The sequence below is a fragment of the Enhydra lutris genome, unplaced genomic scaffold, assembly GCF_002288905.1.
Source record: "Enhydra lutris kenyoni isolate GAN:26980312 unplaced genomic scaffold, ASM228890v2 scaffoldscaffold2, whole genome shotgun sequence".
In the NCBI taxonomy this organism is placed as follows: Eukaryota; Metazoa; Chordata; class Mammalia; order Carnivora; family Mustelidae; genus Enhydra; species Enhydra lutris.
This window is the reverse complement of record NW_019154086.1, coordinates 33157563-33171054: the sequence shown is the minus strand read 5'-3', so window position 1 is coordinate 33171054 and position 13492 is coordinate 33157563. Positions and strand designations below refer to the sequence as shown.

General features: G+C 43.8%; 1 protein-coding gene across 5 annotated transcripts in view; it reads left to right on the top strand.

Annotated features, from left to right (window-relative positions):
• LOC111151358 (potassium voltage-gated channel subfamily A member regulatory beta subunit 1) overlaps positions 1-13492 on the top strand; it is a 393149-nt gene that overhangs the window by 132676 nt on the left and 246981 nt on the right. For 2 of the 5 annotated variants that reach the window (XM_022509362.1, XM_022509344.1), the window contains exon 1: positions 9610-10285. The exons of the other annotated variants lie outside the window; for them this stretch is intronic. In XM_022509362.1, coding sequence (XP_022365070.1) covers positions 10065-10285 — 221 coding nt within the window. In that variant the 5' untranslated portion in view covers positions 9610-10064. Of the gene's footprint in view, positions 1-9609; positions 10286-13492 lie in introns of those variants that run through there. 5 annotated transcript variants of the gene reach the window in all.

The following is a 13492-nucleotide window of genomic DNA, read 5'->3' as shown; positions in this document are numbered from 1 at the left end:
TCTTTGCTAAGAAATATTTCCTCTGCTCACGTAGCCTCCCTCACCTACTTTCGTTCCTTGCCTGGGTTCTTCTCTGTCCTTAATGCCCAAATCTTTTCTGACACTACCATAGTCTCTTTAACGGCCCTGGCCTCCAGGATCTCTTCCTCTAGAGTGTGTACCCGCAGGATCACTCATTCTGATGTAGAGGGTACGTGGCTAGCCGTCCATGAATGTCTGCACACTCCCCAGCCAGGAAGGGAGCTCTACTGGGGGGGGGCATGGAGTAAGGTGGGGAGCTGAGTCCTTCACCTCTTTGCTTCATCAGGATATAGAAGTTACCGACTGGACAATGAAAGACGCCTATTGACGTGGTGATCGATGCATAATGATGACAAAGAATTGACCTATGGGCAGATAATGTATGAAAATGAAAAGACCATGGAACAAATCCAAAATGACAGCATGAGGTAACTGAGACATTGGAAAATATTCAATTACGTGAAACAACAGCAGCAACATTAATAACAACAACCATGAAACTATGCATGGAAAATAAAAATGTGCAAACCAAGCAGATATTGACAAAAATGTTAAAAATTGGAAGTCTGGATTAATGTGACTTTTTCCTTCATGCTTTCATGTATCCCTCTTTATTTTTAGATGACGTGGTGATATGGTTATGGTAGAAAAAATTTTTAAGTGTATTTTATTTGCAAGAGTAACACGTGCGCATCGTAAAAACTTCAGACAATATAGTACTTGAGAGAGTACAGAGTGAGAGCTTGATCCTTATAACCCCCAGATGAGTTTTATTTTAAATGTGATGAAAGCCTAAGGAGTCTCCTATAGTAACTTTCAGCAATCTGTCAAAAGGAAGCACTTAAATGAGAAGGAATCTCATAGGATCTAAGATCTGCTCTTTACAACACCTCCATTTTGAAAATGAATGGAACAAAGACATGAGAGAACACATCTTTTATAAAGATACATTAGATATGAGGTAGAATGACAATAGCTTTCTTACCCTAAGAAGACCAACACATTTGAACTGAAACAAGGAAGTTTTAATCCATTAATGTATGTTTAGAAAAAACTTCAGTTTGCTTATTTTTCTCAGCTGCATTGGGTAAGGGTGAGTTTATGTGGAAAGCCCTTCTGAAATGTGATTTAGATTTAGTTTTGCAAGGGTGAAGATGAATGGTTCTGTAAGTCCAATTAATTTAGATGTTTAATGAGGGCAGATTATTTTCTCCCTTTCCTCTGGAATAAGATAGTGACTAGAGAAGCTTTTGACACAATGCCTGGTACTGAAAAATTTCCCCTTCCTTCCTATAATAGTTTAGATTTAAATGGCCATGAAATAAGAGTTTGAAATATAGTATCTTAGAAATCATTATAGTTCACCAATTCTCTGCAGCACATGGGTTTCCTTTGGTGAAATTGTGACATGATCTCCCATTGCACTGGCTAGGTGACTGCCATGATGTGGCCGTCAGTGCCTATGAGTGTGCATCACAACTTTCAGAGTGGGGGTCAACAACTTGGGGGAAAAAAATCCCAGAGACAATAGTTGAGTGTGTGTGTGTGCGTGTTGCGTGCGTGTGCGTGCATTGATTTAGGTATAATTAATATACAGTGTTATTAGTTTCATGATTCCACAGTTCTATTCCCTTCTTAGTGCTCAAGATAAGTGTACTCTAAATCCCTTTATTTCACCCATCTCCCCTCTGACAACTACTAACTCTCTGTATTTAAGAGTCTGCTTTTTTCCCCTTTTTTCATTTGTTCATTTTTTTTAATTCCACATATAAGTGACATGAGGTAGTATTTGTCTTTCTCTGACTTATTTCACTTAGTATTATCCTCTCTAGGTCCATCCATATTGCTGCAAATGGCAAGGTTTCATTCTTTTTTTATGGCTGAGTAATATTCCAGTTTTTATGTATACCACCTCTTTATCCATTCATCAGTCAGTGGACATTTGGGTTGGTTCCATATCTTCACTATTGTAAATAGTGCTGCAATAAACCTTGGGGTGCATGTATCTTTGGAAATTCTTGTTTTCATTTTTTTGGATAAATACCTAGTAGTGGAATTACTGGATCATATGGTAATTCAATTTGTAAGTTTTCTGAGGAATCTCCAGACATTTTCCACAGTAGCTACACCAATTTGTAGTCCCACCAACAGTGCACGAGTGTTTCGTTTTTCTCCACATCCTCACCAACACTTGTTATTTCTTGTGTTTTTTATTTTAGCAATTCTCACAGGTATAAAGTGATTTCATTGTGGCTTTAATTTGCATTTCCCTGATGATGAGTGATGTTGAGCATCTTTTTGTATGTCTCTTGATCATCTTTATGTCTTCTCTGGAAAATGTCTATTAAAGTCCTCTGCCCATTTTTAATTGGATTATTTAGGGTGGTTTTGCATGTGTGTGTATGTGTGTCTCTGTATGTGTGTGTTGAGTTGTATAAGTTCATTATATATTCTGGGTACTAAACCTTTATTGGATATGTTATTTGTAAATATCTTCTCTCATTCAGTAAGTTGTCTTTTGTTCTGTTGGTGGTTTCCTTTGCTGTATAGAAGCTTTTTATTTTGGTATAGTCCCAACAGTTTAATTTTGCTCTTATTTCCCTTGCCTCACGAGACCTATCCATAAAGATGTAACCAAAGCCAATGTCCAAGAGATTGTCCATGCTTTTCCCTAGGAACTTTATGACTTCAGGTCTCAAGCTTTTGAGTATTTTTTGAATATGGTGAAAGAAAATGGTTTAGTTTCCTTCTTTTGCATATAGCTATCTAGTTTTCCCAGCACTACTTGTCAAAGAAACTTTTTTCCCATTGCATATTTTTGCCTTGTTTTTTTAATAGATTGGTTGACCATATAAGCGTGGGTTTACTCCTGGACTTCATTCTATTCCATTGACCTTTATGTCTATTTTTTTGTGCCAGTACCACACTGTTTGGATTATTATAGCTTTGTAGTATATCTTAAAATCTGAAATTGTGATACCACCAACTTTTTTCTTTCTTAAGATTGTTTTGGCTATTCAGGTTCTGAGGAGTATGTGTCTGAAAAATTACCGTGTTACCCACACACAGAATGACTGTGTGGAAAGATGTGGATGTTGATGCCTGAGTAAAATATCCAGAAGCATCAAATTCTGAATGTGAATACATTTGGGGAATATCTTAACTGATTTCTCTTATATTTTTCCTTTTATGCATATACAAGAGTGAAATTTTGGGCACAGAAGTCTAAGTCAAACAACTCTTTTAAAATAAAAAAGTTTAAGGGATAAAAAAGCATTGTGTCCTAATAATTGACCATAGTTTTTATTTTAGTGGTATACAAAGTAATAATGCATCTTATGCTTAATGCTATCTTAGACTGACAAATATTTCTGACCAACTTGTTCTATTATAAAGCAATGGCAGAAATCATACCAATTGTTACTAAGTGAAGAGGAATTAATGACATTTGTAAGGATAAATAAATAAACTGACCATATGTCCCCATATCCCCCCCAGTTTTATGTCCGGCTTCTAGGTGAGCTTCTGAGAATTTACGTACCATGAAGAGGCCTGAGCAAAATAATCTGAATTGTGAATTTCCTATTTTTCTATACCTGCTTCCTATAGTATTATGGCACCTTGTCTTGAACATATAGAGTGAAGGATAAATAAGGAAATCTTGCTGATATATCTGATATGTCACAAGTTTCTAATTAAGGAAATATCTTATCAGTGGCTATGGGTATAGTTCAAGTGTTAATTGAAAAGCTTAACTGTCCTTAATTGTGTTTTCATTTTGGACATGTGGCCAGTGGTGTGAGAAAATTTGTATTGAGTTTGTCCTCAGAGTTTCCTAGTGGAGGTTCTCTGGTGAAACTCGCCTCTAGGGAAGCAAAAGTGTCTATATCTGGAAGTTTCTTCTATTCAGCAGAGCTCAAGTATTTCCAATTTCGCCTCTCAATTTTACTTTCTCTTATTCCAAGACCTGTGCCCATGCAAATGTAGGCCCATTGTTACTTTGATGGCTGGTTCAATTTGTCAGAATATAATAAATTTTTCTCCAAACCCAGATGTTAAGAATTTCTGATATATAGCAAACTCTCATCCTAACAATTTCTCTTTTAACTGCAAATAATAATAAGCACATAAAGTGGATTGCCATCTGTACATGCATGTTTAAAATTCTTCAGATAGTAGCAGATTCTTTTCTGTTTTGAATGAATCCGGTTTTGCCTGGCTGCATAATTGAATGTTTCCTGGCCCTCGCTAGCTCTGATTTCCAATGGCAAAGAAACCATAAATCCTAAGTGGACTCAGCACAAAGCATTTGTTTTGACTTGAGTTGTAGGAAATTGAGTTAATCAGAAATGCGCCAGGTAATTGGGAAAAACATGTTTTCTTGAGCAAGAAGAATAAAATATTATAAAATATTTTAAAAGGTTGATGGAAAGAATCCCTCAAAGCTACCAAGCACGGATGATTTAATTGTTCTGAAATGTCGAGACTTTTAATGTTGAATTTTCCCCCTCCCTCATAATAAAAATAAGGCTTTTTAAAAATGATATTCATAAAATGGCACAGTTGAAAGCCCTTCTCCCACAAGGTTCTTGTAGTGAGGGGCAGTGTGCAAAGGGATTGAGAACCAGGTCTCGGAGGCAGGCTCACCCCAAGTAAATCCCAATTCTGCGGCTTCCTGCCTGTGTCACCTTGGGCAAGTTATTTCACTTCTCTGTGTCTCATGTTTCCTCATCTCTATAGGTGTCAAAGCATACTACCTTCCCATGGGATTGTGTGCAGATTAAATGAGTTAATAATATATAGAGAGTGTTGCTGAGAGCTCTTAGGATATAGGAAATGCAGTGTAAGTCTTAGTGCTGTTCGTAATTGCTGGGGTCCCCTAGCAGAGCCTGTTGGAGAAACTGACTTCCTAACCACCCTGCTTTTAATAAACTGAGATGGAGACTTAGCAGTTACAAAGTGCCTACTCTGCAATTCCTACAACCATCCAGAGAGGCACCTTCTTGCACCATTTTGGGGAGGCTGCCCAGGCACAGGGAGGGTGAGAGTCTTGCTCCGTGGTGCGCGGGAAGGAAGGGGCATGGCAGAGGCGGGGTTCATCCCCAGCTCCCACTGACCAGGAGCTCCACAGTCCTTCCGCATTACCATGAAAATTCTACAATGAGCATGAGGAGATAGGGTGCGGGTTCAGTAGCCTGCACTCTGTTTCTAACCGGCTCTGTCACTGAGACTCAATGATCCTTTGACGTTAATGCCAAGGAATTCCAAATATCAGGTAATGAATCGAGACCAGCTGAGACCCAGGTGAAATTGCAGAGTAAGTGACAGTTCAGCACTCTGCGATCTCGTAACCTCCACAGCTCTCTGTGAACGCACCCTGCTGAATCTACAGGCATCCCTCTCGTCGGTCAGCTGAGAACAGCAGCATGGAGATTTATAATGACACCCGAGGTCACAGGCAGGGTGACAGAGCTGGGTTTGGAACCCAGGCCTTTGCTGGCTACAGCAGACCTCTGGCCACCACCTCCTGACCTGTCTGAGGTTGCTGGTTATACAAGGCCCAGGATAGAGCAAGCCCTTGCAAGGAAAAACTGGCAGAATGAGATCACTAAGAACGAGGGAGGGGTGCCCAAGTGGCTGAGTCATTTGGGTGTCTGCCTCTTGATTTTGGCTCAGGTCATGATCTCCGGGTCGCGGGGTCCAGCCCGGTGTTGGGCTCTGTGTTCAGCAGCGAGTCTGCTTGGGATTCTCTCTCTTCCTCTCCCCCTGTGTGTGCACACACACACTCTCTCAAATTAAAAAACAAAAACAAACAAAAACGAATAAGGGAAAGTACTAGAAATGCCTTGAAAACCACCACCCTTCTGTATCAAGAGTTAGCATATAGAGGCTTCTACTGTGGAAAGGAACAAAGGTGTTCTATTTGGAGCTCTTCTTTGCTGCACAGTTCTAACACCAGCTCAGGATGTAGAGGGGGCACAATAATGATACCACCGTGGTCTCATGAAGACTTCCGGGAGCACCTTCTTTAGAGTGTTCCAGAAGATACGTATTAAAATAAAGAACAGTATCTGTACCTGTGCTGGTGTGTGAGGACTGCTGCCACGATGAAATACTGTAGATCGAGGGGCTGAAACAATAGACATTTATATTCTCATGACTCTGGGAACTGGAAGTCTAAAATCGGGGAGGGGAGTCAGCAGGGTCCATTTTTCCTCCAGCCTCTCTCCTTGGCTTGCAGATGGCTGTCCTCCCCCTATGTCTTCACAGGATCTTCCTTCCATGTGTACCAGCGTCCTTCTCTCCTCTTCTTATAAAGACCCCAGTCCTATTGATTAGGGCCTGCTTTAATGACCTCCTTTTACCTCAATTACCTCTTTAACCCGCCCCCCCCCCCCGTCTCCCTGTATTACTGTAATACATGTAATCTAGTCACATTCTGAGGTACTTACCGAGACTGAGGACTTCAACATGTGAATCGGGGTAGGGGTGGGGGACAAAATTCAACCCATTACTACATCTCTGTCTACATTTATATCCCCATCTCCACTGATACCATCATCTGTGGGTCTTACTTGAATCTGAAATAATAATAACTCTTCCAAGTCTTACTGTATGACAGTAACAGGATTCCTATCTAATTTGCCACCTTAATTAGCATGTAGCCTGTTAGCACAAATTTATTGGGCATGAGCCAACCATGAGCCGATTCCCGGACACCTGAGGCCTGTCGCTCCATTGATGCTGGGAAGGGTGAGCGCAGCTAAGTGAGTCCCCGAGCTTCCGGCGGGCTGTCATAGCCTGTGCAGCGTCAGATCGGAAAAGGCCCACTGCAGGCCGCCAGAAAGGGGCTTGCTCTGTAAAGCCTGCCTCTGGTCTCCATTCTTCCGTTCTCTTTGAGCCGGGCTGAAGGCAGACCCTTGTCAATACACGAGAGGTGCAGATGTGAATGTGGGACAATGACTTGCTGCCTTGAAGGAAGCAGCCTGGGTGAAAACTAGACTGTGCAGGATTTTCTTTTCTTGTCTTTTTTCTTCGTTTTAAGGAATCCAGTATATCCAAGAATCTGGCATCTTCCCATACATCTCCCTTCCTCCCTCCCTGCCTCCTTCTTTCCTTTGCTTCCTGTCTCCTTCTTTCAATTATTCATACAGTGAGGGCCTGCTCTGTATAAGGCACTCTGCTTGGTCCTGTGGGGGATAGAATGGTGACTCAGAGGTGCTCTGCCTCGCATGTTTTGTTCTGTTAACTGCATCCCCAGTCTGGTTCGGGTTATGCTTTCAGAGAAGCCTGAAAGCCATCTTGGCTAACAGCGTGCTGATTTCCTTCTGCTCCCCCACCCCTGTGAAATTGGCAGGACTCTTAGGTCAGCCCCTAGCCACCTTCCCACACCTCCTCCCCCTCAGCCAGTGCCCAGGGAAGCTCCTGACCCCTCTGGGCCTGTGGTGATCACCATGCTCTGTCTTGCCTACCAGGCTGCTTTATTTCCCTCTTTCTCTGAGCTGTTCCTTTGGATTCCTCCCACTTCTTCCTCTTCTTATTTTGACTCTTTTCTTGATACACATTGATCATCTCCGATGAGCCAGCTTCGTGTGAAAACATGAAGGTTCTAATGATCTGCTTCCTCTCTGCCCACTGCTGTTTATTCCAGGGAACACAGACCTCTTCAAGAACTCCCTCCTGGGAGCCCAGGGTAAGAAGAAGGCCTCATTTGTCCCTTTCGGTAACCCTCACCCCCCTCTGAAAGTTATTTCTCAACCACTGAACAGTAGGTAGTAGACTTATTTTCTAAAATCAAGAGTGGGAAGGTCACGAAGGGTCAAGGATGAGCTTCTACAATGTGGAATGCAGGTTAGAAAATGTTGAGATTCATCTCTGGAGTAGAATCCAAAATAAGCTCATCTTCTACTGAAAATTTTTCATTCCTATGACCTAATTTAGCTGGAAAGAAGTGGACAGATCTGCTTTTTTTTTTTTTTTTTTTTTTAAAAAAAACACAGAGCTACAGCCAGAATGTGTGTTCTCCCCACACTTGCCAACCCCTGGGAAGATGAACTCTCCCCTCTCCTGTTCATCAGATACACGCCTCAGATGAAGTCCTACTCCTCGATGAGGGCTGCCTGGGCATACTATGAGCTCCTTGAGGTCCAGCCTTTGCCTAAGCCAACTTTGTAGCCCAGCAACAAGCGGAGACCAGTACCTGTTAGGGACTCCATAGAAATGTGGGGAATGAATCCAAGAACCTTCTCTAGCCTTCTGCAATTACTCTGCTGCTTAACACTAGCATATTTAGTGTCTGTACCCCTCATTGGAGCACCGATGCACCTCTGACTTGTTAATTAGCCCCTTTAAGACTGAGTGCCTTGTCCTTCCCACACATTGCTGGTTCCTTGAAGAGAGGGACAGTGTTTCATTTCCCCCCCATGTTTCTATTGCCTAGTACGGAGATGGTGCTCACAGATATTGTTGATTGAAGCACTGTTCCTTTTTGCTTGGGAGCAATGTCTGTTGGAAACCACAGTTAGAAAACTGATTTTGCAGAAGCCACGCTTTTATTGTAAGTACATCTAGAAAAGGGGTCTGGCTTCTGTGTATTTCAAATGGAGAGATCAAGCGTTACGAGCCAATTGGTGCTTTGCTGTGTTCAATCACATTTATTGAGCAGTTGCTTGGCACCCGACACTGAACCACACAATGTTTCTGCCTCATGGGGGTTCAAAGTCAAGAGGGGTGTTTTGCTGCCCAGCCCTGGCCAGGGATTAGTGTTTGTCAGCACCAGCTGGGCCCCGATGACCGGCGGGCACTGTACATGGTTCCAGACACCTGGCCTGGACCTTGTGGGTTGTGACATGCCCGTGCGCTTACCTAGCGTAGCCCGCGCTCTGGCTGGTGCCCAATAGCTGTCTCTTCCCCTATCCTTGGTCCTCCTCTGAGACCCAGAATAGATTTTCCAGCAAGTTAGCTGTCTTCACTCGAAAAACTCTGTGCCGTGTTTTCTCTGGAAACTTCAAACTTAGCGTCTCAAGGAATAACGGCAAAGGGCAAATAAACTCTGACAAGGCTAATAACAGGGATTTCAGTAGCGTTTTAGGAAGCCAGTCGCAGAGTATTCACGTGTTAATTCACTGGCGTGTTCTGTGGCGGGAGCACCCCCACTCTGCCCTCCCCCAGTTCCAACTGTTGTGCTGCAGCGGGATTTGGTGTGAGTCTGGGCAGAACCCCCCCCCCCCCCCCGCCCCTTTACGAGCTGCCCTCCCGATTCTGTTACAGGCAGAGTCTGGTGAAAGTGATCCTTGCCTACCGGTCGCACAAAGGCGAGGAGCTCTACCAGCCTGCTCCTCCGTGCAGCTGCAAACCGGTGCCAGTGCGGGCTGTGCGCGCCGGGCTTTTCACCTGAAAATGAGTGGGGAGGGGTCTTGACGAGTCCCGGACACCTCCGGGAGTGGGGCGGGGAGGGAGCTGACAGCCGGAGGGACTGGAGACCGCTGGTCCCCAGGGATCAGCTTGCCATTAGCTGCTTCTTGGAGGCTCCGAGTACCAGTCGAGCATCCTGCCTGTGGTCCAGAGGGTGCTGGCGGCGCATCTTGCGGTATGCCTGCGTGGATTTGAGCCATCGCCCAGAGGCGAGCCCGCATTCAGACACGGTGCACCGGCTGGGGCAGGGCTGCGTGCAGTCAGTGCGAGCGCTCCGCTTTCGGCGTGTGCAGAAGCCTCCCGACTGCATGGATTTGGCTGGCTGATCCGCCGAGGTGACTGCCCGGGAAGACTGGCGAGCCTGATCCGCACTCCAGCTGCTGTGACAACTTCGGGGCTGGCTGTTTACTTCTCTGGGGGCCCGGGACTCTGTTGGGCACCGTAGTCGCTCCTGCCACTGGCCGGGCTCTGAAGTCGGCCGCGAGGACTCCTCTGACGGCATCCCCAGGAAAGGGGAGGGGGAGCGAGGAGGGGTTAAAAGACAGCAGAAACCCCCCCAGCTGCTCAACCTCCCGTGACTGCCTGTGTTCTGGGGTTCTGAGAGGGACCGCGCGCTGCCCGGGGAAGCAATGCAAGTCTCCATAGCCTGCACAGAGCACAATTTGAAGAGCCGGAATGGTGAGGACCGACTTCTGAGCAAGCAGAGCTCCACCGCCCCCAATGTGGTGAACGCAGCCCGGGCCAAATTCCGCACGGTTGCTATCATTGCGCGCAGCCTGGGGACCTTCACCCCTCAGCATCACATTTCTCTCAAAGAGTCCACCGCAAAGCAGACTGGCATGAAATATAGGTATGGATGTCAGATTCCCTCTGCCCGGGTTTTTGTGTGCTATACAGGTGCAGTGGGGGGCAGTTCATGGGTTTTGAAAAGTGTGACTTAGCCACGGGCGGGTTGCCTAATTTAGAATTCTCCCGTGTCTTGAAAAAAGCTCCTTAGGAGAGGGGAAGCCCGAAGTGGCTGTGCTGTGTGTGTATAGTATTTTTTTTTTTTTAAGGCAGCCTATTTTGTACATTCTCAGGTGCTGGGAACACCTTAGGGGCCGTATGAATTCCAGTCTGCGCAGAGGAACACATCTGCTGGAAGCTGGTATTGAGATTAGGGTAGTTTTTCAACTGCCAGTGTGGTGGTCCTATTTTATGGCGTAGACTGTAGTTTCTGTGATTGTACTACTCAAATTAGTTTCCCATCTAGTACTGCATACTGATTTATCTTTCAAAAGACCAAGACAACAAATGCTATGCAAGCCCTTAAGGAAGTTTTGTTGCAGGAAGAAACGCCCATTAAGGTAAATTACATTGAACACTGATGTCTTTGAATCCAAATTACTACTTGAAATAAAATGGAGAACTTCTTGTGAACTAGGAAGAAAAAGTTAATTGTTTTAATGTGAGTTTCCTCCTAACATTTTTGAGCTCCCTCTTCCTCTAGGTTGTTTTCCATAGTTGGCAACCTTCCTGGTAATAGTTAATGTTCTCCTTAATAAAGAATGACTTAAATTTGATAAGTAGAAAATTTCATTATTCAATTAGGTGACTTCTGCCATCTCATTCTATCTGCTTTGCACTCAGCCTTCCTGGCTTTATTTCTTTAAACCTACTGCGCTTTTGTCTCAAAGTCTTTACAGATGTAGAGGAGAGAAGCTAATGGCGCATCTTCCAAAAGGCTTTGGTTATTCTAGTGTGCAGATAGGATTTTTGCCAATTATTTACATTGAACTATCCCTCGTTTCTGTTAGGAACCCGGTTTTAGGATGGAAAGAACTCAATGTGATTAAAATAATGCACACCTGAGACCTCCCATGTGGGGCTTCTGAAAGAGGCATTTAAACCAATTTCTATAAAAGTTACCCTTGCGAAAGTTTCTTTGTGGAGTTATAGGAGGGCTTCTCATTGCAAAGGCACAGAACACTTGTGTTTTGATACATTTCTGAGCCATTAAGAAAGCAAGCCCTGGGTGTGGGTTGGCGGGGAGGGGTACCTAAAGCTTTTTGCCCCAACTGCAGTAGGATGTTAGCAGCCTGACTTCAGGCAACTCTGCTTTCCCCAGTACTGCCATGGTGGCGAGTGGGGCCCCACAAGGACAGTTTGCTAACCGAGGCCGCAGTCTCCAGTGCACTGGCATTTTGGATGGCTGCTTGTGGGGCCCGTGCCCAGCCCTGCCCCACAGACACTGAGCTGCTCTGCACGCAGCTGGGGTGCTGCGAGGGGAACAAGCTGCCGCCTTCATCAGCAGGGTCCGGAGGAAGGCGCCACCCGGAGATAAGGCAGAGAAGAAATAAAAAGTAGCACCCTTCATCTCTTGTGGCAGAGTTTCATAGATGTTCATGCAGCATTGTGTTGGAAGAGTTTGGTTTTACGAAGGCAGGAGATTTCCATTAAGGTTTTTCTGGTAATATTCACAGCTGAGCTCAGGTTGGAGGATAATTGCTTGGCTTTACAAAAGCTCAGATTCACTGGGGCATCTTCCATTACTGGCAACTAAGGACAGCTCTTTTCTGACAAAAAAGTTAGCCATCTGTGGTTTTTCGGTTTTCTTTGAGTCATTTGTTGTTTATGGTAACTGGACAAGTTTCTCCACTCCTCTTTTATCCAGAACCATTTTACCTATGACTGGCAGGTGGTTTTGTTGTGTGTGAGTAGGACTTAACCCCTTTCTCCTTCAAATTCCACTCAGAGTGCCTTTAGGTAAGAGATAATGTCGAATGTACACTAAGACTTTCTTATGGTTGGAGAGAAAGGGAGGGAGGGAGAGAAGGATTAGCTCTATAGTTCATAAAATATGATAGATATATTTTTATTAGCTGAATTGTCCTTTTCGTTGACCTTAATGTCACTAAAATATCATGTGTGATTGATAACAAATAGCAAAAATTAAAAAGTGGCTAATCGTGTTCACAATACCTTTCTCATCCTTAAATATTTTCTCTAAGCATAGCTTAATCTGGGATCCATGAACTCTATAGAAGATTTAAAACAACAACAGGGTCTTTTCATACATCTTTTTCCCAAGGGGAGGGCTCCTAGCTTTCATCAGAATCTGAAAATGTCTACTACTCACTTTTCCTTCCTCCTAGCTTTCATCAGAATCTGAAAATGTCTACTACTCACTTTTCACTCTAACAGTGTTAGAGTGAAGAATTTTAGTCAACAAATATTTATTGAGCATCTATTCTATACAAGGAACTCTACTAGACTGGTTTCACAAAGGTGCAGAAAGCAGACTAGATTTGGGGCTTATATTCAGGTTGGGGAAGCAGACCACAGATAAGAAAATAAATAATAATGCTCTATTAAAGATTCTTTGGAAGGCTATATTTGGAGAGGGTCATGGTCATGCCTGGGCTACCTCAGCTTCTCCATTTTGAGGCTACCATCTCGCTTCGGTCTCAGAATTATGGTTGCCTCTTGGAGCATGAGGAATGGTGCCCAGATTGGCCACCTATTTGCCAACCCAAGGACTTTTTTTTAAGGCTCCAACCCTGCTGGGTAAGGTGCTACAACCCTGATAAATGAGTAGAATGCCTTTCACTCATTTAATGCCTTATAATTTTTAAAGCCCCACTCTTATTCTAGCCTGCGATTACCATCCATTAATTAAGAGCTCATGAACTTGGGATTTTAGAAAGAATTAATGTACACTTATGTGAAGCATCTGAATTTTGCAAGAATAAAATACCCAAAGCCACTGTTACCTTCACATTGCCATTGTGCAAAAATCTCGCATAAAGTTAGCTATTGTTTCAAGGCTAAGGATAAAAAAAAAAGTCCACTGGAGAGATCTGCTATTTAAATGCTACTTTCAGCCTGAGAGAACAAGATTCCACCTAACGTTTATCCTGGGGACTATCCTGTATGTAAATAAGACTATTTCATTTCTTAGAGTTTTTACACTTGTGCTTTGTTAATACATGAGAGTTTCTTTATTTTAGTTTTGTGTGTTTTTAATCTCAGAGTTCATCACACTGTGTTAGAGTTTGCTGTATACTCTGTACCCATA